Source organism: Culicoides brevitarsis, chromosome 3, assembly GCF_036172545.1.
Source record: "Culicoides brevitarsis isolate CSIRO-B50_1 chromosome 3, AGI_CSIRO_Cbre_v1, whole genome shotgun sequence".
NCBI lineage: Eukaryota > Metazoa > Arthropoda > Insecta > Diptera > Ceratopogonidae > Culicoides > Culicoides brevitarsis.
The window spans coordinates 9,834,876-9,857,822 of record NC_087087.1 but is presented as its reverse complement, the minus strand read 5'-3'; the positions used below and the strand labels follow the sequence as shown (position 1 = coordinate 9,857,822).

General features: G+C 26.4%; 5 protein-coding genes across 5 annotated transcripts; 3 read left to right on the top strand and 2 right to left on the bottom strand.

The window, feature by feature from the left end:
* Positions 1 to 90: 90 nt before the first annotated feature.
* Positions 91 to 7,992, bottom strand: LOC134834527 (uncharacterized). Its single transcript, XM_063849244.1, has 3 exons — positions 7,732 to 7,992; positions 627 to 766; positions 91 to 569 (listed from the first exon to the last, which is right to left on the bottom strand). Exons 1-3 carry the CDS (start codon positions 7,799 to 7,801, stop codon positions 351 to 353), a joined length of 429 nt encoding a protein of 142 aa, XP_063705314.1. The 5' UTR covers positions 7,802 to 7,992; the 3' UTR covers positions 91 to 350.
* On the top strand, positions 5,242 to 7,859 carry LOC134834526 (uncharacterized). Its single transcript, XM_063849243.1, has 6 exons — positions 5,242 to 5,367; positions 5,431 to 5,528; positions 5,585 to 5,749; positions 5,821 to 5,919; positions 5,989 to 6,542; positions 7,582 to 7,859. Exons 1-6 carry the CDS (start codon positions 5,253 to 5,255, stop codon positions 7,682 to 7,684), a joined length of 1,134 nt encoding a protein of 377 aa, XP_063705313.1. The 5' UTR covers positions 5,242 to 5,252; the 3' UTR covers positions 7,685 to 7,859.
* Positions 7,993 to 12,203: 4,211 nt separating the features above from the next.
* On the top strand, positions 12,204 to 14,893 carry LOC134835174 (luciferin sulfotransferase-like). The gene is made up of 4 exons (XM_063850045.1): positions 12,204 to 12,402; positions 12,648 to 12,786; positions 12,846 to 12,960; positions 14,390 to 14,893. The coding sequence occupies exons 1-4, from the start codon at positions 12,204 to 12,206 to the stop codon at positions 14,891 to 14,893; spliced, it is 957 nt and encodes a 318-aa protein (XP_063706115.1).
* Positions 14,894 to 16,043: 1,150 nt separating this feature from the next.
* LOC134833121 (lysosomal Pro-X carboxypeptidase) lies at positions 16,044 to 17,709 on the top strand. Its single transcript, XM_063847341.1, has 2 exons — positions 16,044 to 16,244; positions 16,305 to 17,709. The coding sequence occupies exons 1-2, from the start codon at positions 16,102 to 16,104 to the stop codon at positions 17,581 to 17,583; spliced, it is 1,422 nt and encodes a 473-aa protein (XP_063703411.1). The 5' UTR covers positions 16,044 to 16,101; the 3' UTR covers positions 17,584 to 17,709.
* Positions 17,710 to 20,101: 2,392 nt separating this feature from the next.
* LOC134833101 (46 kDa FK506-binding nuclear protein-like) lies at positions 20,102 to 22,929 on the bottom strand. Its single transcript, XM_063847298.1, has 3 exons — positions 22,783 to 22,929; positions 21,952 to 22,484; positions 20,102 to 20,896 (listed from the first exon to the last, which is right to left on the bottom strand). Exons 1-3 carry the CDS (start codon positions 22,790 to 22,792, stop codon positions 20,369 to 20,371), a joined length of 1,071 nt encoding a protein of 356 aa, XP_063703368.1. The 5' UTR covers positions 22,793 to 22,929; the 3' UTR covers positions 20,102 to 20,368.
* Positions 22,930 to 22,947: the final 18 nt, after the last annotated feature.

Below are 22,947 nucleotides of genomic sequence, written 5' to 3'. Positions count from 1 at the left end.
TTTCACAAAAGAATTAAAACACATTTTTTAAGTCCTTTCAAATAATAACTGTTTAATCAACTATATTTTAAATGTTATTTACAAGCCCATTATATCCCATTTTTACACTTATTAATTGTTTATTTTTTCTATTAATTATTTTCAGTCCAGCCCTAAATAATTATAATTATTGAACATCCAGAAAGCTTCTACTAAATCCCTTTTTGCTACATTTTTCGTTAATTAATAATACTGACAAATCCAGCCCAAATTTCTCAGCATTATTCACAAGTGTTTGGTTTGAGTGATGCGAACATTTAAAGTAACAAGTTACTAAACTCTATTTTTAATCACAAAATTCTGCATTTTCCTTAAGTTTCCATCGCTTTGAAATATTTTCGCTGTCTTTGTGCCTTTCCGTCGTTCTCGTAAAGGGAATTTGCCAGAATTTCATTATTTTCATTTTCTGCATCTTCAGCGGATTTTGGATCGTCGCCAGCGAAAATTTGATCGTACGGAGTTTCCTCGATTTTGCCAAGTCTGTAGAGGTTGAGGGCTTTTCTGTAGTTTTTGCGAGCAGGAAAATTATTCTAAAAAAAATTTTTTTGTTTAAAAAAATGGAAAAATAGAAAATTAAAAGTTTTTACCTTATCCTGCAATATTTTAATAATTTCCCATCTATTGTTTGCCGTTTCATCGGGAATTTGTTCAATTAGCTTCTCCGTTGGTGCTCCGCTACGTTTGCCATGTGCCCCCCAGCATGAGTGTCCGTAACTGAGACACGATGCTTTATTGAGAAATTTCATAAAAAGAAAGAAAAAAAGATGAAAGAAAAGGAAATTTATCATAATTAGTTTAAAATTATTTCAGGAAAAAATTTATTTATTTTTTTTTTAAACAAGCTTTCATCATAAAACATTCAATAACATCACTTCTTATTTGCTCAACAACTTCATGAAATTATTAAACATGTTTTTTTCGTCGTATCAATCCTTATCAGCTCAGCGCATTAAATGAAAAAATTCAAAACGATAAAAATTCTCGATTATTTATTGCACGTTTCATGATGATTTGTGCTCTAATAATAATATTGTTTCATTTTTTTCATGTAGAAAGTAGAAGTACTACATGATAAAACATGTCAATGATTCGCGCGATGATATTGAGACGATATATTACGTGAAATGACGAGGACAGCGACAGCGACGCGTGTAACGTAAAAAAAACAAGAACAATAATGATTTAATGATATGCGATAGGGAAGGAGATCAAACAAATATTTGCCGGTCTTTGGGGTTTCATGAAGTTCAGAAGTTTTACGTTTTTTCCTGACGCGTGGTTTAGTTAAGAAGTTTTTTATTTGTTTTGAACTGAAACTTAGGTCAAATATCTGTTTTTGATGGAAAAATAGCTTTTGGTTATATAAATAGTATTTTATTTTGTTTTTATCCATTCATAAATTTATTAGGCCGATACAAAAATTAAAAATGATTTCGATTTTTTAGATTTTTTGACCATTAGAAGGAAGGAAATTATTTTTTTTTTTAAATTACTCGAGTATCTAAAATTTTTTTTTTTGTATTTTAGTAAATTTATTACTAATTTTTCATAAAATTATATTTTAATTGTTAATTAAATTAATAATCAAAATTATTATAAAAATAAAATATTTTTGTAAAATTTTGAAAAAAATATAATTAAATTAAAATTAAATATTTTTGACTAAAATTTTAAAAAAACCAAGAAAATTTTTAAATTTTCTTTTGAAATTAAATTTTTAATAAAGTTTAACATTTTAATTTTAAAAAAAATTCCAATTTTAAAAGTTCATTTTCTTTTTTTAAATTAAAATTTAATGACCGCTTTTTCTTTTCTTAATAAATTTTCTTTAAAATTTTTTTTGAAAATTTCATAAATTTTCAAAAATATTCAAAAATTTAAATTTTTTTTTCAAATTTTTATTTTTTTTTAATTTTTTTTCTTTCCTCTAAATTTATTATATAAGCAAATTTACTAAAATAAAAAAATTAATCAATATTATTCGAAAAAAAAAACAAAATTTTAATGAAAATAGTATTTCAAAACTTTATTTTTTAAATTTTAAAAAATTTAAATTTTTGATTTTCAAACTAAATTAATAAGATTTTTTTATTAACTTTATATTTAAATATATTTTGATTATTAATTTAATAAAAAGTTTTTTTTTTTTAAAAATTAAATATAAGCATCAATTTTGATGATTTATTTATTTTGAAATCTAAAAAAATTTTGCAATCTATAATTTTGCTAAAAGAGGGAAAATTTTTATGAACTTTATATTTATAAATTCATAGATTTTTATAGTTTTCAAAAATCTAATTAATAGGTCCAAAGTTTATTTTTTTTCATAATTTTTCATGCTAAGAATTAAAATAGAAAGAAAATATTGACTTTTGAACTTAATTTAAAGAAAATTTTAATAATTTTCTTGAAATAATTGACCAAAAAGAAAATTTTCTTAAATTTCAGATAATTTATACTGTTCAAAATTTTTCCACAACATTTTTAAGTTAAATATTTAAAATAACAGAAGAGAAGCTTTAAGTTAACATTTATTTTATAAAAAATTAGTTTAAATATCAGAAAAATTGATAAATCGGTTAATCGGTAAAAATTACCGCTAAAATTTGAAATTCGCCTACTTGTTAATTCAAACATTTTTTTCTTATTTATTTATTTTTTTTTTAATTTTTTTATTATTAATTTTTTTAGAGAAAATTTTCGTTATTTTTCTGTTTAAAAATTAATTTTGAGACCTCTGAAAACTGATAAAAAATAATAATTATTTTTTACAAGAAAATAAAAAAAAATTTTTTTTTTCACTAAAATATATGCATTTTAGATTCTAAAAATAATTTTATAAAAAATTGAAGAAACTCTTAAATGAATTTTATTTTTTTTAAAGATTTTTATTCAAAAATTTCTCATTTTATTACAAAAACTTCGATATGACGTTAAAAAAATGCCATTCGCACCTCTTTAAATCATCTCCTTTGCCACACATATTCTACAATAAATCAACATAAAAATTCCTGGCAAATATTTCCCGTTCTCTTTTTTCTCCGCGTTATCCATTACGACATTACGTTGTTTTCAAACACTTAACTCTATGAAAAATAAATGAAACAATAACATGTGAAGCGACTGTTTTATCACCCGTGCACTTGATCTGCGAGCGAGTTTTGAATAAAAAGCGACACATAATATAATTTTCACTTTGTTCACTTGAACAACAAAAAAAAATGGAAATTTTTCACATAGTTGAGAATTCTTATTTTCCCATGAAAAAAAAGCAGGTGCAACATTTTTCAATCCTTTCGGCTATCACTCGTTTGCGTGTTGAAATTTTATTTCTGATGCATAAAAAAAAATCTCGATTCAATCGCATGCCACCAAATTAAATTGTTTGCTTTCGTTCGGTCAATTATTTGATTTCTTATCATCTACGCCACGTTTTTCTTGCATGTCGAATAAAACCAACGTCATCGCGAACAACTACCGAAATTTTGTTTACCGAAGAGCTAAAGGCCCAAAGCAAATATGCATTTGATTAGTTGGAATAATGATGAGAAAATTCTCATTACTCACACTAAATTGGCCATCATGCTGCAAAAAAATTGATTGAAAAAGTTTTATTTTTGCACGGAGAGTGTGGTTTAGACAATTTATTTATCGAACATCGTCTTTTATCCCAAAATTGACTGAAAATTCGTTTAAAAGGTAAAAATGTTTTTGGGTCGTTCAATCATCGAGTCTTTTCAATAAATGACGTCGGTTTTGTGAAAAAAAGACTGAAGGGACTATAAAAGTCAATTTCAATTAGGGATGATTTAATCCATCATTTGCATTTTCCATTAAAAGTCTATTAATGGAAGTCTTGCTTCAAAGACCTTTCTGCGTAACGCATGATTAATGCAAGATGTTTTCGTCTCACATGAAAACAAGACGATAAATGGAATTTTTTAACGTTTAAAAGGCTTTTTGTTTTGAGGTTGAGTTAATGACTTGGGCGTATTTTATTAATTTTTGATATTTTTTTTAATAAATATTTATTGAATATTTTTTTCCATTTTTTTATTTTATTTTATTTTATTTTTTTTTTATAAATATTTATTCGATAATAATTCGGGAATTCCTTTAATTTTTTATATTTTGAATTAATTTTTTTTTAAAAAATTAAATTTAATTTTAGTTTTTTATTTTAATTTTTTTTAATTAAAAAATAAAAAAAATAAATGAATATCATATAAAAAAATATTTTTATTTAATATAACAATTTTTTAATCGATATATTTTTTTAAAAAAAGTTTTTGAAATTTTTTTTTCCATAAGACTAATAAATTTAGAGGGAAAAATAAAATTAAATTAAAAATGGAAATATTTTTTTACATTTTTTGCAGTTTTCTAATTGAAAAATAAAAATATTAAAAATATTAAATTTAAATTAAATATTTAAATATTAATTATATTCACCTAAAAAAAATTTCTTTTGAATTTTCCATTGAATCATTGGAATAATATGCAGAAAAAATATGCATTTAAAAAAATTTTACATTTTTTTGTATTTTTATTAAAATTTTGTTAAAATTATTTTTTTTTTAAATTTAATTTATTTAAAAATTTTATTTTTAATTTGAGTTTTTTTTTGTAATTATTTATATTTTTATTTAAAAAAATAATTTTGTTTTAAATTATTAAATTTATTGAAAAATTATTTTTTATATAAATGAATTTTTAAAAAATAAAATAATTATTATTAAAAATAATTAATTAATAAAATAATTATTATTAAAATAATAATTAAAAATTAAAAAAAAAAAAATGCTTTTGAGGCTTTATTCTTGAAATATTTTCAAATATCAAAGCACCTAAAAATTTATTAAAAATATTTTTTTAATTAAAATAATTTTTTTAAGACTATTTAAAATTAATTAAATATAAAAAAATATTTTTCTTAAATAAAAAATATATTTTTTATATTTTAATTTTTGAACAAATTAAATTATTTTAAAATTAATTAATTAAAAATTTTAAATTTCTTGATTAAAAGAAAAGACCCATAAAAACCATTAAAAACCAAAATTTCCCCGCAAACGCCTTTTACATTAAAGAAAAAAATTCTAAAAGCCATTCATTAACTGGCAAAAAACACTTTTTTCCCATTAAAAATTTTCTTTTAAATACAGAAACACCTCATCACTTGCCGTCATTTTGTCACAAAATTCCCTTTCATCATGTTCAAGTCCGTGATTTTACTGTTGCCGCTGCTGCTGCTCGAAGCAAATGCCAATTTTGTCAATTTCTTCGGTGTCGATACACTTTTCAACGTATCCTCGATGCCCAAACCAGGTTCGAATCACTTTAATTGATTGTTTGTTCGCGCCATTTATTGTTTCGCGCAAATATTTGCAGCGCCCTTCGGCTGTGTCGTCGAGCGTTCGTGGGAATTGACGACGTCTTTGGTGCCGGATCAGGAACGCGCGAGGGAGGCATATAAAATATTGGCAAAAGTGGGTTTGAATTTTACAATTTTTTAATTTTTTATGATTTTTCTTTGGATTTTCAGGCTTTGCCGCAACAAAATGTGAATTTGAACAGTTTGGGACTCATTGGCTCGTTGGAGCAGCTGAAGCAGAGTCAAGTCGATGTCATGAAAGAAATTTATATCAAGCCTCGAGTTAATTTTATGAAGGATAAAATGCGATGGAAGCGAAACGAAGTGCCGTTTTGGGTGAGTTTTAATTATTTTTTGCATAAAAATTACGAAAAACATCTTTAAATGCACGGAAAAAAATTATTCAGATCCATACTTCGGGAGATGTTGCTGCGACAATTACTGGCCAAGTGTTCTACGCTGAGCATAATACGAAAAATCGCGATATTAATGGATATTACGTGGCAGTAAGTCTCATTTTTTCATTAAAAATGTAAAAAAATTAACAAAAATATTTTTTTTTTAATTTTTTGTAGGAAAATCCCTTTAAATACATGAAATCCGCAGAGCAAAGAGCCTTTGAAGCATCTCCCGACTTCCAAAAAGCCTATAAAATTGTCAATTCCAGACTCAAGGAATATTTTAAACAATCCAAAGACTTCAGTGTGGACGAAGTGGTTGCCTCTTATGACCTTTGTCGTCATATAATCGTCACTTACGACGCCGCAGCTAAACGCGATCGCGTTTCTTGGTGCAAAATGTTCGAAAATGACGAACTCGAGGTCTTTGAATTTCACGAAGAGCTCAATTTGCAAAATAATTTTTGGCATAATGCCTTGGATTTGGGTCCAATGGTTTGCGGCATCATTGATTCGCTGCAATGGACAATCGCGAGTACCGACAAAGATCCCAACGGACTCATTGGCACGACATTTTTCACAGTTACGCAACAATTTATGCCGTTCTTGGATGCTATGAAATTGCTGAAACGTGTCAAAGCGACGGAATTTAAGAAAGGCAAGTCTATGGATTTGAACAGAATTAAGAGAATTGCGGGACGATTGTCGACAATTACCATTTATAAGTACAAGTAAGTGTTTTTTAAAGGTGATACAATTGTCGAAAGTGTTTTGAATTTTTTCATGAAAATTTTTCTTTTGAATTTTTTCATAGAAAAATTGAATATTTAGTGCAAAATTATCATTTTTTGAGAGATTTTTAACAAAATATTAAAAATTGTCATTTTTATTAAAATTTTTAAAAATTTGTTTTTAAAAATAATTTATTTATTAAAAATTTTTAAAGAAAAATACTAATTTTTCTTAAATTATATCAAAACTTTGTTTAAAAATTAACGATAAAAACGTTTTTTTTAATTTAATATTTTAAAATATTTTTTTTAATAAAAATATTAATATTTCTTAATTAAATATTACTTTCAAATTAAAAAAAAATGAAAAAAAAAACTTTTAAGACAAAAATTAAAAAATATTATTTTTTTAAATGAAAATTTTTTTCATGAAAAAAATAAATTTAAATTTTATAAAAATATTGTATTTAATTTTGATAATTATTTAATTAATTAATTTTTTAATTTAATTTTCTGATTTTTTAATTTTTTTTATTTTAACTTTACTTTAACATTAAAAAATGACTTCTAAAAATTACTAAAATTTTTATTGAAGTAATTTGATTGGATTTATTAAAATAAAAAAATATTTTTTAATAATATTTTTTAAATAAATAAATTTTTTGCTAATATTTTTTTTATCAATTTTCAAAATGAAACAAAAATAATTAATTTTGTAAAGAAGAAAAAAAATAAAATTATTAAAAAATTTAATTTATTTTTCATAAAAAATTTCAAAATGTAAAATTTTTTAATTTTGATAGAAATTTTATTTTATTTATTTATTTATTTTTATATTTATTAATTTTTATTTTTTTTTATTTATTAATTTTTTTTTTTTTTTTTTTGTTTAATAATTTTTAATTTTTATTTTTTGTTAAATTTTTTAAAAAAATCTATTAACTTTTTACTCTTTAAATGATGAAATTCAAAATTTTCGATTTTTTGTATCGCTCTAAAATTAATTTTTAATTTTTTTAAAATAAATTTTTATTTTTAGTGAGGGTTGCAGCAAACAAACGGAAGTTTTCTTGAATGGCAATCCCCAAATGGTCATGTACCGAGAACTTGTGGGCACTTTGAAGCGCAATTACCGATGCTGAGATAAATTTTCATTTGTAACGTCGTAAAATGCCATAAATTTACTTACCTCGAGTAACGTGAATGTAGCAAAAAATTAAGCACATAATCCACAAAAACGTTTTTAGTTGGAGATGCATCACTCTTGACACTTTGTTCCTTCGTTCGTTAAAATATTTCTTCGCAAAATGCACTTTAAAGTGGATTAATGCAGTTTCTTAATCTTCGTTAGAAGAAAATTTTTATTTTATATTTTGGCTTCCACGTTCACACTCGTTTAATTCTTTTTTTGCGCAAACTGATTTTCTCACGAGCTGAAGTTAACTTGTTGAATGCCTTCGAACAACTGGCCTTTTTTCGTACATTTCCTTTGTATTTATATCGTTCGTCGCTCGTTGCCACATACGAAACACTCGGATGTACGGAAAATGAATGGAAAATCATAAACTGGAGTAAATTTAGCTGCAAAAGCTCTTAACAGTGACGAAGTAAATTTTTCTAAGCTACCCACGTAACAACTCCGCACGCAAAATGGGCGTTTTTGTCGTTCACGGATCAAAATGATGACGTCACACGTAATTATTTAGTGGTCAGTTGATGCGAAATTAATGAAAATAGTTGCAATGTGTGTGATTTTTAATTAAATTCCAGGTAATTATGACAGGCACTCTCATTAAACATCAAATATTTGCAGACAATCCACTCGAAAAAGGCAATTTAACGACTGCTTTTACGATTTAAACAAATATTTATCGGAGGAAAATCATCTCGCGGCAGAGAGACTTGTGTTTGTTTTGAAAGACGCGGCGAAAAAAAAATCATTCAAGTGATTTATTTTTTTTTCTTTAAAACAACAAACCGTTAAAAAGGAGATTTTTTGCCGGGACAAGGTGTTTAATTGTTCTGATCGGCGGTGATTTATATTTCGCATGAAATTAGGGAAAATTTTTTTTTTCGGAAGAAAATGGGTTATTGATTTTAATGCCTAATTTATGGGTGATTTGGAGTGAAAAACGTGCTTTTTGTGATTTAATGTGAGAAAAAGAGGAATAAAATAGAACATGACACGTGAAAGTCGAACAAAAGGATTTTTTTACAAGTATATTTTATTTAAAGCTCAGATGGTCAATTCTTATGAAACGAACGACAATAAAAAATCTATAAGTTATTGAACGGTTCATGGAATTTTTTCATGAATTATTATTTAAAAAAAAAAGAATTTTAAAAGTGAATTTAAAAATAAGGTAAGAAATTTTTTCGAAATTTTAATTAATTAATTTAATTTAATTAAAAAAAAAAAATTAAATTAAATTAAAAATTATTAAAAATTAAATTAAATTAAAAAATTAAAAATTAAAAAAAATAATTTAATTTTAAAAATTTTAAAAATAATTTTATTTAAAATTATTGTTTTAATTAAATTAAAAATCTAATAAAAAAAATTAAAAATTACAAAATATTTAAAAAATTAAAATAAATTAAATTTAATTAAAAAATTAAAAATTTATTTTATCTTACCAAAAATAAGACTTATAACGAAATGTCGATGCAATATGAAACAAACTGTGATAAATTTAAATTTATTTATAAAGAAATTTTGACTGACCAAATATAATTGTATGAGCATTCCTGACCTAATGAGTCGTTAAATCATCACAAAATGAACCACAATAATTAATACTGTTATGTTATGCGGAAATATTAGATTGAGTCGTAATTGAAGTAATGAAAAATCAAATTCCTCAGAAAAAGAAGAAGTCCATATTAAATTTGATCTACAAAGAAACTGTAAAAAATCACAAAGGAAAGCATATGAGCCTGAAATTCCTATAAAAATAGTTATTCAATTTTATTAATTTTTAACTATAGAAGAGATAAAAATTTACATGAAGATATAGTAGTTGCCTTTTCACTTTGTGGGGTTGTCATGGCAATAAATGAACTAACGAAGTAACTTTAAAGTTAAAGTCAAAGTTAAAAATAAATCAAAATTTAAGGAATTAAATAGAATTACGTTGAAGGATGACATTGAATGAAGTTTTTGAGTTACAACATCTTTACAAGTATCAAGCTTCGGAAAAATAAAAAAAAATTATTCTAAAAAAATTGTATATACCTTTCATGAAGAAAATTTGATTCAAACCTTGTAAAAAAAATTAAAGGTCACAAAATTAATTATTGAAAATTAGTAAGAAATATTTATATTTTCTTAGATGAATTCGAAAATCAACTTCATTTTAAACAATAATAATGTTGAAAAAAAATTAAGAGTTAATTGAAGAATCACCGATTATTGTAAATATTTTTTATTATAATTGCAATATTTTCTTATTTTTTTTATATTTTAAATGCTTTTTTGAGAAAATTAGCTTCGGCTTTTTATTCAACTTTGAGTTATACGTCATGTGATAGTTTTTTTTTATTGTAAATTGAAAAAAATTAAAGAGAATTTTTTTCCTATATATTAAAATTTTTAAAATTATAACGCAATTTTAAGAAATATTTTTAAATTTTCGTTCTTTGATTGAATTTCTATCAATAAAATTTCAATTATGTCATCTTCCATGAAAGGAAAAAATTTTCCTTAAAAATTGTTGCGATTTATCAGCTTTTTAAAAATTTTGTAATATTTTAATTTTTCTTCATAATGTTTTTTTGTTTAAATTTTTTTTCAGTGATAATATTTTAAAGACTTCAAAAAATAAATAAAAAATAAATTATTGTTGAAGAAAAATACTGACAATACCTATATTGAACAAAATTTTTTAAAATCTGTAAATTCGCAAGATTTTTCAATTAGTTCTTAATTTTTTCCTCAAAAATTTTCTATAACTTTTTAAGTCAATTTTTTTTTCTAATTATTTCCAGAATCGAAAATAGTTTAAGTCAAAAAAAAAATCTAAAAGCTTTAGTCTAAGTAAATAACTTCCAAATTGAATTGACTTTTGACTTAAAAGTTAAAAGTAAAAGCCGATTAAGCTTATTTTTTTTTATTTAAGTATAAGTTAATAAGCCAAATAAGTTAAAATTAAAATTAAAAATTTTTCCGATGCCCCATTTTTATTTTTTATGCAATGGGGCAAAATAAAAAAAAAAATAAAAATTTAATCGTTTCAATAATAATCAAGACATTTTCAAAAAAATTTATAAAAAATTTCAATTATTTTTTTATTTTTGTTGTTATTGAAAAGTAATTTAATTTGGATTTTCTTAAACTAAAAAGCTTTTCATAAAATTTTTTTGATTTAAATTTTTTTGACAGTTATTTTTTATGAAATATTAATTTTTCAATTTTTAACTTAAAATGATCTTAAATCAATTTTTAATTTGGAAGTTTCAAAGAAGACTATTTAAAAACAATAAAAATGATGATCAACGATCAAAAATTGCTAAAATTTTGTCATTTTGTATGAAAATAAGTTTTCAATTTTTTTTTTCTTTGCCTCCCCCCATTTTATTTTCAAAAATTTTGGACTTTATTTTTGATTTTCATTTGGAGCGGCGTTAGTTAAAATTAAAATCTTAATTTTTACAAGAATTTTTTTTTTTTTATGAAAAATTGTTCGAAATTTGAAAAAATTTATGATTTTTGGAAAAAAAAGTTTTAATTTTGACTTAGTTTACTTAAATTTTTACTTAAAATTAGCTTAACGGACTTTTACTTTTAATTTGTTAGTGAAAAGTCAACTTAATTTGGACTTTTTTAAATTTTTTTTTAAAGTTTAGTAAATTAAGTCAATAAACTTGTCTTAAATCAAACTTAAGTGACTTAATAAGTTTTGCTTTTTAAGTTCAAACAAATAAAAAACCTTTGAACCTTATATTTCCTTGAGACATCTTCCCATTTCTTAACGTTATATCTCTTGCATAACTTCTAATTTGAACTGCATTCATAATCCTTTCAGGAGATTGCTTTCTTCTTTCTACACCTTCATACCATATTTACTCCCTTCCTTTGATGATATACGACATTTTTGTTGTTCATAACTTTAATTTCCTCATAAGCACAAAAAACTGGCTAGAAACAGTGTTATCATGTTAAATTTTTCTTATCATATGACGTAAAATTGTGATTCATGCACCTGTTGACGACATCCAACTTTTTTTCCATTTCATTCAAGAATTTAACTTCTAAATGTTCAGCTTAAAGGCATCTTGTCTGAAAAATTGAAATTTATTGAACATTCATTCTAATTCGGCATTGGCCTAAATATTTCTGTAAATAACGAAAATTTATTGCCCAAATTTTCTCTCTGTGGAAGTGCATCGACCGAAAATCTATCAAAACTTCCCAAAATATCGCAAAATTTTACTTACACAAGATCAACATCTTTAATTACTACTTTCTCTCGTTTCGTTGTTGTTGCTGCTGCTGCTGTGTCGTGCACTTTTCTATTGCATTTTTGTCTCTCTCTCCGCGCGCGTTTCTTGCTGCAGCGATCAGTTTCGCATTAGAAGTCAACGGATCAACATCGTCTTTGCAAAAAAATATTTTTCTCGTAAAAAAAATTTTTTTTTCGTGTTTCACAAATGTTGTCGAGCATGAGACGAGTCCAGTGCAATCCATTGGAGCAGCAAATCAACGTGAAACTGGACAAAATGTTCCAGAAGAAAAACTGCTTCATCCAAGTGCAGCCTGGCAATATCACGCTTCCGTCGAAATATGCGGAGATTGCGGAAGCAATTCTCGATCTGGAGATCCGGAAAGACGACGTCTGGGTCGTTTCTTATCCGAGAACAGGTAAAAAGTAGCTTCAATTGCGAAAAATAAAAAAAAAAAACGGAAGGTCAATGTCATTCTTCGCGCGCGCAAACACATAAACTAGACTCGTTTTACCACTTTCTATCTTTTTGCTTGGAAAAATTCAAAGCATTTATTCGCACAAAACGCAAATGTATGTTAGTAATGTCTTGTTGTTGTTGTTTCGTCTTCTTTAGCATTGCTTTCTTCAATAAAAAAAAAACGTCTTTTTCTCTCCGCCATAGGTTCAACATGGGCACAGGAAATGGTTTGGCTCTTGGGCAACAACTTGGATTACGATTCGGCGCGTCAAATTCAGATCGCTCGCACACCTTTGTTGGAGTTGTCGGCGATTTTCGGGGAAGATCACGCCGACTGGCTCAAGTTAAATCGATTTTACAGCTGAAAGTGTGACAAATAATCATTTTTTGTTTTGTTTTTAGGAGCTCCATGGGGAATTCCGTTGATGCAGTAGCAAAAAGAGCAAGTCCTCGTTTCATTAAAAGTCATTTGCCGTTACATTTGTTGCCGACGCAGTTGCAACAAGTAGAGCCCAAGGTGAGAAAAATGTCAATTTTTAACAAAAAATTATCAATTATTACCGTAATGTAGATAAATTCTTATGGAAAAAAATCCGTTACAAATTCAAAAAATGCTAATAATTAATGGAACATCAATAGAACCGTATTTTTTCATTCATTTTTTGACTTTTTTAGCAATCATTTAGAAAAAAAAATTAATTATTTTCCAATCAAAAAAAAAAAAAAAATTTAAAAAATAATAATAAAAAAAAAATAACAAAAATTCATTGAAATTATTTATTCTCAAAAATTTTGTTAAAAATATTGAAAAAATTCGAAATTTCGATTAAAATTCAAAATTTTTACAAAAAAGCCTTTTTTCCTTACGGTAATCGAACACTTGAATAAAATTTTCAAAATGTGCATTGGGTCAAAATTTTACAATGTGTATTAGGTCAAAAAGTCAAAATTTGAATTGGAAAAATTTTTTAAAATAATTATTCACAGATAAAATTTTTAATGTGCATTGGGTTAAAATTTTTGCAATAAGTTGAAATTTCGAAATTCATATAGGGGCAAATGTTCAAAATATACAGAGAGTAAAAATTCAAAGTATGAAAAAAAACTTAAACTTTTGAGCCATAGATAAAAAAAAATATAATGTGCTTTGGGTCAAAAAATTAAATTTTGAAAATGTTCAATGGGGCAAAATTTTTAAATGTGCATAAGGCTGGAATTATAAAATTTGGATTGGGGTAAATTACTTTAAAATTATGCAGTGTGAAAAAAAAAAACTTGGGGCATAGATTAAAAAATTAAAAAAGTGCATTGGTTTAAAAAAAAAAAATAAAAAAATTAAATAGTTTGAATTTTGAAAATTTGCATTGGGTAAAATTTAAAAATTTTAATATTGCAAAAATTTAGAAAAATAACTCATTTTATTATTGAAATTTGATTTTTACCGCATTTCGAAGAAAAAATGCGGTATTAAATTCGACTTGTCGTCTGTGTGTGTGTATGTCAGTAACGCTGTGCTAGAATTAATATTTATTAAATTTTAGCTTTGAAATCCATCAAAAGTTTGTTAGATCTTGACTTGAAAAATTTCATGACCGAAAAAATTTTTTTATTTCTTCAAAAATCAAGAAGATTTTGATGGAAATCAACTTTAGAATGAATATTTATTAAATTTTAGTTTTAAAATCTATCAAAAGTTGATTTGAAACTTTTTTTCTGTAAGAAAATAATTTTTTTTATTTAGTCAATTATTTGAAAATGTGCTTTGGGTCAAATTTGAAAATTAGCTTTTAAGCTACAAAATTTTGATATTGCAAAAATTTAGAAAAATAATTGATAAAATTTTGAATTTCCTTCTGGGATAAAAAATATTTTTTTTTCTAAATTAATACTTGAAAAATTTACATTGAAATTTTACTTGAATCTTTTTTTCAAATTTTTCTTTTCAGATAATTTACACGTCCCGCAACCCAAAAGACCTCTGTGTGTCATACTATTACTACTGCCAGCTCGTTCACGATCTCCAAAGCACTTTCAACGAATTCTGTGAGCTCTTTTTGTCCGACAACGTTCCCATGGGCGACGTTAGTTTACACATGTTGGCATTCTGGAATATGCGTCACAAGCCGAACATTTTATTCCTGAAATACGAAGAGATGAAGCGAAATTTCCCCGCAACTATTGAAAAATGTGCAAAATTTTTGAATCGCGAGCCTTTGACTGACGATCAAATGCAAACAATGTGCGATTATTTGAAATTTGACAAGATGCAAAAGAATCCGGCAGTAAATTTGGAGCCTGTTATCGGAAGTGAAGATTTGCCGGTAAAGTTCATAAGAAAAGGACAAATTGGCGATTGGAAAAATTACATGGATGAGGAAATGTCGGCGCGGTTTGATACATGGATTGAGGAGAAGTTTAGAGGAAGCGGATTGGAATTTGAATATGAGTAGATTTGGATAGAAAAATGGATAATTTTAAGTTAATTTTGTAATTTTTTTTGGTTTTTATGGGAATTAAAAGGAATATTTTATCGTTTAAAGAGCACGAAATTCAGTTTTTTTGTTGTGAAATTTTTTTCTTCTGTTTTTTTTTTTGAAAAAAATTTCAAGGAGTATGTTTTAATTTTTTCTGAAATTTAATTTTTATAAAATTTTTTTTTTTTTGTGAAAATCATTAGATTTTAATTATTTAAATTTTTAAGATTTTTTCTAAAATTTTATTTAAGTTTTTTTTAAGGTTGAAATCTTTAAATATTTAATTAAAATATTTGATGATTTTTTTTAAATTTTTCTTATAAAAAGATTTCCATTTTTAATTTCTAAATATAAAAAAAAATATTTTTATTTTTTTTTGAATTTTTTATGAATTAAATTTTATCCAAAAATTTATTTGTTTTTGAAAAATTAAAAAATTGTCTTTCAAAAAATTAAAAAAAAATTATATTTCTATTATTTTTTGTGAGTTTTTTTGTGAAAATTCTTTATTTTTTAATTTTAAATTAAATTTTATTTAAATAAATTATTTTTATTTATTTTTAATTTAATTTAAATTATTCAAATCTTTCTAAAATTTTATTTAATTAATATTCTTGACAATTTTTTTTTATTTTTACTTGTCAAAAGCTCCAAATTTTTAATTATGATTTTTTTTTTTAATTTTTTAAAATAATTTTTTTTAATTAAATTTTATCCAAAATTTTATTTATTTTTGAAAACTTAAAAAAAATACGAAATATTCTTTATTTTTGTTATTTTATAAATTAAAAATTAAAATTTTATAAAAATAAATTCTATATTTTTTTTTTATAAAAAATGAAATTGAAAATTTTGTGAAATTTTAATAATTTTTTAAGAGATTTAAATCTTTGAAGAAAAATTAAATTTAGGAAAAAGAAAAAAATATCAAATTTTTATTGTTATTGATATATAAAAAATTAAATTTTTTGTAAAAACAATATAATTTTTAATTTTTTCTTGTATAAAAATTTAAAAAATTTTAAAAAAGTTCATAAAAAATTAAATTTTATGAAAAAAAAAAATTTGTTTACAAATTTTTCAAAATCACCCCATTTGACGGCTCCTTACGTCAAATCATCTGTTCAATTGTTGTTGTTGTTTTTTCTTTGTGTGCATCGACTGCAATAAAAAAGCCGGAAAAAATGGAGATAAAATTGTTTATTTCCATAATTTTCCTTCTCATAGGATGTCAAGCGACTCTCGGAGGTTATACTTACACGACAAAGACCTTCGAAGTGCCTTTGGATCACTTTTCCTTCGTAAACAACAAAACTTTTCACATCCGGTAAATCATCAAAAATTACGCCTCACTTTCGATTCTTATCAAAAAAAAAAAATTTTTTAGTTATTTGGAGAACAACACTTTTGCCGGCGAATCTTCAGGTCCAATATTTTTCTACACGGGAAATGAGGGCGACATCGAGTTATTTGCCGAAAACACGGGCCTAATGTGGGAACTTGCTCCCAAGATGAAAGCTTCTTTAATTTTCGCCGAGCATCGGTATTACGGCAAATCGCTGCCTTTTGGGAACGAGTCTTTTTCGGGACCCGAAAAACTTGGTTATTTGTCGGCGGAACAAGCGTTGGCTGATTATGCGGATTTGTTGGCGGCGATAAATCCCGAAGGACGTCCCGTGATCGCATTCGGCGGATCTTATGGCGGAATGTTGGCTGCTTGGTTTCGCATGAAATATCCGCATCTCGTGACAGGAGCTCTGGCAGCGTCGGCTCCCGTGCGTCAATTCGAGGTCGAATGCGATATTTTCAACAGAATTCTCACGAGTGTCTACAAAACGTCGTACAACGAGAATTGCAGCAAAAATATCGCCAAAGTTTGGGACACGATGAAGCAACAAATGGCAAATGACAAGTCCAAACAAGATTTTAACGCGAAATTTAAATTTTGCAAATTTTTGAACACGACACAGGAGTTGGATGAATTTTTCGATTATTTGAACGACGTTTTGGGAAATCTCGCAATGGTCAATTATCCGTACGAAAGTTCATTTTTAGCGCCTTTGCCGGCATATCCCGTTCGTCAATTCTGTTACGAGTTGAAGGAAGATTTGACGTTGAACGGAACTCTCTTGCTTGACGCCTTTCATCGCGCTTTGAACGTTTATTCGAATTTCACGGGAAAAACTAAATGTCTTGACATTGCTTCCGCTTACGATTCGAGTATGGGAGATGCCGGTTGGAATTTCCAATCTTGCACGGAAATGACATGGTCCAATTGTCAAAATGGCACAACCGACATGTTTCCGCCAAAAGCGTGGAATTTCCAGGAATATTCGGATGAATGTTTCAAGAAATTTCAGGTTAGGCCGAAAAATTACTCGAGAATGGCGCCCGGCGAGATTCGTTATGGCGGCGGAAATTTAGCTGGAGCAAGCAATATTATTTTTTCGAATGGGCTTTTGGATCCGTGGAGTGGCGGCGGCATTTTTAACGATCAACCGGGCATTCTGGTTGTTGTGATTCCCGAAGGAGCTCATCATTTGGACTTGCGTGCGTCACACAAAGATGATCCGGAGTCAGTTACGGAGGCACGGAGACTCTATGTGAAGCAGTTCAAGAAATGGATTGACAGAAATAGGAAATTTAAAAATGTCAAGAGAAAGTGAATCTCATAAAAAAAAAATTTTTTCGGAGGCAAAAAAAATATTGTAGAGATTTAAAATAAAAGCTTTGCATGAAAAGTAAACAATTTATTACAACATGAAATTATTGGACTTTTTATAACGTACCTAAATAAGAAAATTGCCTATTAAAAAAAAAACTAACGTAACAAAAGAAGTTATCCATGGTTTTGAACATTTCTGTACTAAAACTGCTAAGCAGGCTTGTATAATCTAGATCAATGATCTAAGAATCAAATCAAAAATCAAATCACGATCTGATCTATTTTGCATGCATCAAATCAAAAAAAAAAAAATTTCTTCCCTTAAGGCGAATAAATTTAATATTTTCATTTTTTGTCCCATGAGGATTTTCTCGAGGGGGGGAATTTAAAAAAAAAATTTTTGAATTTTTTGTTTATAATTTTTTGACGTTTTTAGACGTTAAACGTTGATTCTTAACATTTATTTAATTTTAGTTTATATTATTTTAAAATTTGAATTTAAAAGTAAAGAAAAATCAACAAAATCTCCCAAAATAAAAATTTTTGAAAAAAACTAATTTTGGTCACGTGACTTTCAAAAAAATTTTTTTTAACATTTCAATAGAAAATGTCGTAATTAAGCAAATTTCTTTAGTTTTTTGTATAATTTTACCATAAACATTAATTTTTCATGATTTTTCAATATAAAAATTCCAAAGAGTGTCAAAAATATTTGTATTTTGTATTTAATTTTTATTTTTGAAAGCACTTTAAAAATTTGACAAAAAATTGATATATTAAATTTATTCGCCTAACTTAAATTTTATTTAAATAAAAAATAGATCAGATCAAATTCAAAATTTAAAAAAAAAAATTTGACTTCAATTTTTTGTGGATGGTTTTTCCTCTAGCAAAATTAAGCGATTGCTGGAATTACTCGAGAAATCGACGTACGACATTCATTTTGAAAGCAATTATTTTGATTTGGACGGCTTGAATTTTGTTTAAATCAAAATATTTTTTTAATTTCTTAAAAAAAAAAAATTTTTTTTTAAGAAAATTGCTAAAAAAGTTATGTAAGAAAAGAAGTTATATGAAAATTCCAAGAAACAAACAGTTAAAGCAAAAACTATCCAAAGCCTCAAAATGAGAGCACTTCATGTGATAAGAAAAGTAACGGAATTCGTTTCTTTGTGAGATATCGTTTCTTTTTTTTTTAGAATATATCAAAAGCCACTTTATCGAGATGATGTTAATTATTTTATTTTAATTTTCCGCAATTTCTTAAATTATTGTAAGAAAATTGCTGAAAAAAGAAAAAGTTAATTTCAAACAATTTTTTTATTTTTTTCAAAATTTCGTTTTTTATTTTTTAATTTTTTGCAAACTACACTAGACTTACCTTGAAGTTTTCCATTCCCTGCGGCTTCAGGATAATGAAGTGGAGTCGAGGATCCGAATGATGACGATTGTTGTTCGGCCATTAAAAAAAAACGGTTTTAAATAAATGCTCGATATTTTCTTAAGAAACGATATCTCACTGAAGGAACGAATTCCGTTACTTTTCTTATCTCGAAAACTGCCCTCATTTTGAGGCGGCGGATAGTTTTTAGCTTTAATTGTCAGCTGCTTCTGTATAAGTTTTCAAAAAGTTAAAGTTTAAAATGTTTAAATTTCATGGTTTTTCAAATGGTATTTTGACTTAGAAAAAATAATAAAAATTTAAAATAAATTAAAAAAAATTATTTCGTGTCCCAATTTTTTTGCAGAGGAGGAAATTTTTTTAATAAGCGTTCAAAAAAAAAAAAAAAAACTTTTTGATACAAAATAACAAAACAACAATGAATTTTTTTAGACCGATGATCAAAAGTTTAACATTTTTGATTTATCTTCACAAAATTTCTTATTTTTTTTATGGAGCAATTTTCAACTAAAAAAAAATTTAAAATAATTTAAAAAAAAAAAAAATATTAAAAAAAATTTTTAAAAAATTTTTTGAAATTTGAAAAAATTTAATTTCTTTTAATATTTTTTGAGATGCAAACAGGTTAAAAAAATTTATTTAAAAAATTTGAAAATTTCTTGTAAAAAAATTAAAAATATTAAAAAAACGCCATTTTTGATGATTTTAGTAACTTTTTTTTTTATTTTGCCCCATTAAATTTTTCAAAAAATTATCATTACCAAAAGTTTAAAAAAGAGATTTTCGAAAAAAGTTAAGTGGGTGGACATCTGAAACATTTTTTCATCATTAGTAAATTTTTAATTTTACTAAAAAAAAATGATTAAATAATATTTTACTCGCCTTTACCTTTTTTATAGATCCTTTATATTTTCTGTAATATGATGCATACATTTTTTCCTTTTTGTTTTTAGCTGTTGTACGGCGTCCTCCAGACCTTCACGGAGTACCTGACAAGAGTTGATGTTTTGATATTTTTCAAAAATTAAAAAATTATCTTTGAATTTTGAAATGAAACAAGGGAGACATCTAAAAAATTAGGAGCAACCTACAACTATTTCAATAAAAAATGATATGGTTCACATCTTTAAATTTTATTTTTTAATTTTATTTTCATTCGATAAAAATATTGAACTGTGGTGTATAATGCATGTGACGTCTGTCGAAACGCAACTAACTATGAATAAAATGGCATGAAATAACTGGAATTTTAGTTCATCTATGTCAAACTTAAATGTAAATTGTAGCAATACAGAGTAATCATAATAAAATGTAAGATGAAATGTTAAGTTTTTTTTTGTGTAGAAAAAAAAGAAGAAATTAATTAACAACTAATTTAGCAGACTTAAAGAACATTCTTTAATTCCACGTCGAAAACGAGTGTGGCATTGCCAGGAATCACGGGAGGCGATCCCTTTTGTCCGTATGCCATATGCGGGGGGCACGTGATGCGACGCTTGCCTCCAACTTTCATGCCTGCGACTCCAACGTCCCATCCCTTAATGACTTCGCCGCCGCCGAGCTTGAATTTGAAACCGTTGCCCTTCTTTGTGCTATCGAAGACCTTGTTGTTCGACTTGAGACGACCTTCGTAGTACACGGCGACTTTTTTGCCGGGCTTCGCTTCGGGACCATTGCCCGTGACTAAATCTTGCACTTGAACGCCGCCTTGCAAGGTTTTGGGACCTTGTGGTTGGGACTTTTCCTTCTTTTGTTGTTCCTTTGAAGCAGCTTTGCCGTTCTGTTCGACGCCATTTTGCTTGACTTTTTGACCATCTTGTCCCTTTTGGAGCTTCTTGGCGGGCTGAGCATCTTCCTCTTCTTCGTCCGAATCTTCTTCTTCGTCGTCATCATCATCGTCGTCGTCGTCGTCCTGAAATAAAGAAAGAAATTTAAAGAAAATTTTTTAAACCTTTTAAACATTATTGAAAGAAAATTCATTTAATTTTTTTTTATATTTAAAAGTTTTTTAAGATTTAGGCCGCTCCAAATTTTTTTTGAACTTTTTGTCTGCAAAAGTCATAAATACTTAACAAAAAAAAGTTGAAAATATCATTTTAATTTTTTTTTATATTTTTTGATAGTTAAAAGTTTTTTAAAATTTAAAAACAAAAAAAAATAAAATTCTTCAAAATTTTTTAAAATTTTTAATATTTAAGAATTTTTGTATTGAAAAACGAAATAAAACATCTCTAAAATTTTTTTCAAAAAAATTATGTTTCAAAATTTTTGACATTTTTTTTATGAAATATTTTTTTTGTTGAAATTTTTAACTTGGAATACTCTTAAAAATTTTAAATTTTATATCTCATGAGATTTGAAAGACTTTTAGAAATAAAACAAAATTTAAAAACGAAAAAAAAAAATTTTTTTATTAAAGATGAGATTCGAACCCAGGACTTTGAGAACCGATAAAATAAAATTTAAAAACGAAAAAAAATTTTTTTTTATCAAAAATGAGATTTGAACCCAGGACTTTGAGAACTGATAAAACAAAATTTAAAAACGAAAAAAAAATTTTTTTTATCAAAAATGAGATTTGAACCCAGGACTTTGAGAACTGATAAAACAAAATTTAAAAACGAAAAAAAAAATTTTTATTAAAAATGAGATTCGAATCGGATTCGAACCCAGAACTTTGAGAACTGATAAAACAAAATTTAAAAACTTTAAGATGAGATTTGAACCGGAATCCTTTCTAGAGGTCAAAATTTGTACTAAAATCTGTACTAAAAGTCGAAATTTGTACTGAAAATTATTCTAAAGGTTAAAATTTTTCAAAATTTTGTTCAGAACAGGTTCAAAATGTTAAAACTGAAAAGAAAAGCTTCGAAAAAAATTCGAAATTTATATGAAAATTTGTCCCAAGAGTCAAAGTTTGTACTAAAAATTGTTCAAAAATTTAAAAAATTTGTACTAAAAACTCACATCATCTTCATCGTCATCCTCTTCAGCTTCCGCTTCCTCATCATCGTCATCATCATCATCATCATCCTCATCATCGTCGTCTTCCTGAGGCTTCGAGGGGTCAAAAGTGTCATCCATTTCATCGGAATCCGAGTCAGCTTCGCCCGAAACCAACTTTTCCAAGGCATTTTTTTTCGCGGCTTTGCCATTAGCGGCTCCCTTTTTGTCCGAAACGACACTGTCATCCGCTTCCTCCTCGTCACTCATGTCCATAAAGTCATCGGAGTCGGGAATGAGGAAGCCCGTCAAATGCACGATGCCCTCGCCCTTGATGCTGAAGCAAATTTTATCGCCTTCCGCGAAATTCAAGTCCAAACTGCGTTGCTTGTCATTATCCTTGTTGAGTGTGCACAAGATGTAGACATTGTTGTCGGATGTCAAAAGCACTTGGATGTCGCCATTTTTCGCGGAAGTCGTATCCAACGAGGCGGCAGACAGATGAAAGGCTTTACTCACAGTTTGTGAATACTTTTTGCCGTTTTTCAAGATGAGACCTGCAACGGAAACGTGAAACATGAGAATCAAACATGGCGAGATGGACATAAAAACAGCATGGGATCAATGTGAGTTTTTGGCGACGCGTCGAAAATATCGAATGCCGACGAAAAATCGCCACGCGAAACATTTCTCGGGCATTGAAAAACTTCCGAGACGCATGCAACACGTGAGAAAAACAAGTTTTACGAGAAATTTCAACGAAACTTGTGTGTCGGAATGTTTCCCACATGTGCGCCAAACTTCCATTTCCCATGTAAAGTCAAATTTTGTCGAAAATCCGAAGAAATCACTCACCCCAAAACATTTTTTCGTCAATTTGTGGTAAGAACTAAAGATTGAACTAAGATTTCTGTAAAATTTCACGATATTTCTCGTCAAATTTCAACAATTTTTGCGCTTCGAGAGTCAATGCGGCAAATGTGAGTCCACTTTTGATTCGCTTTCTGCTAATTCAGGTTT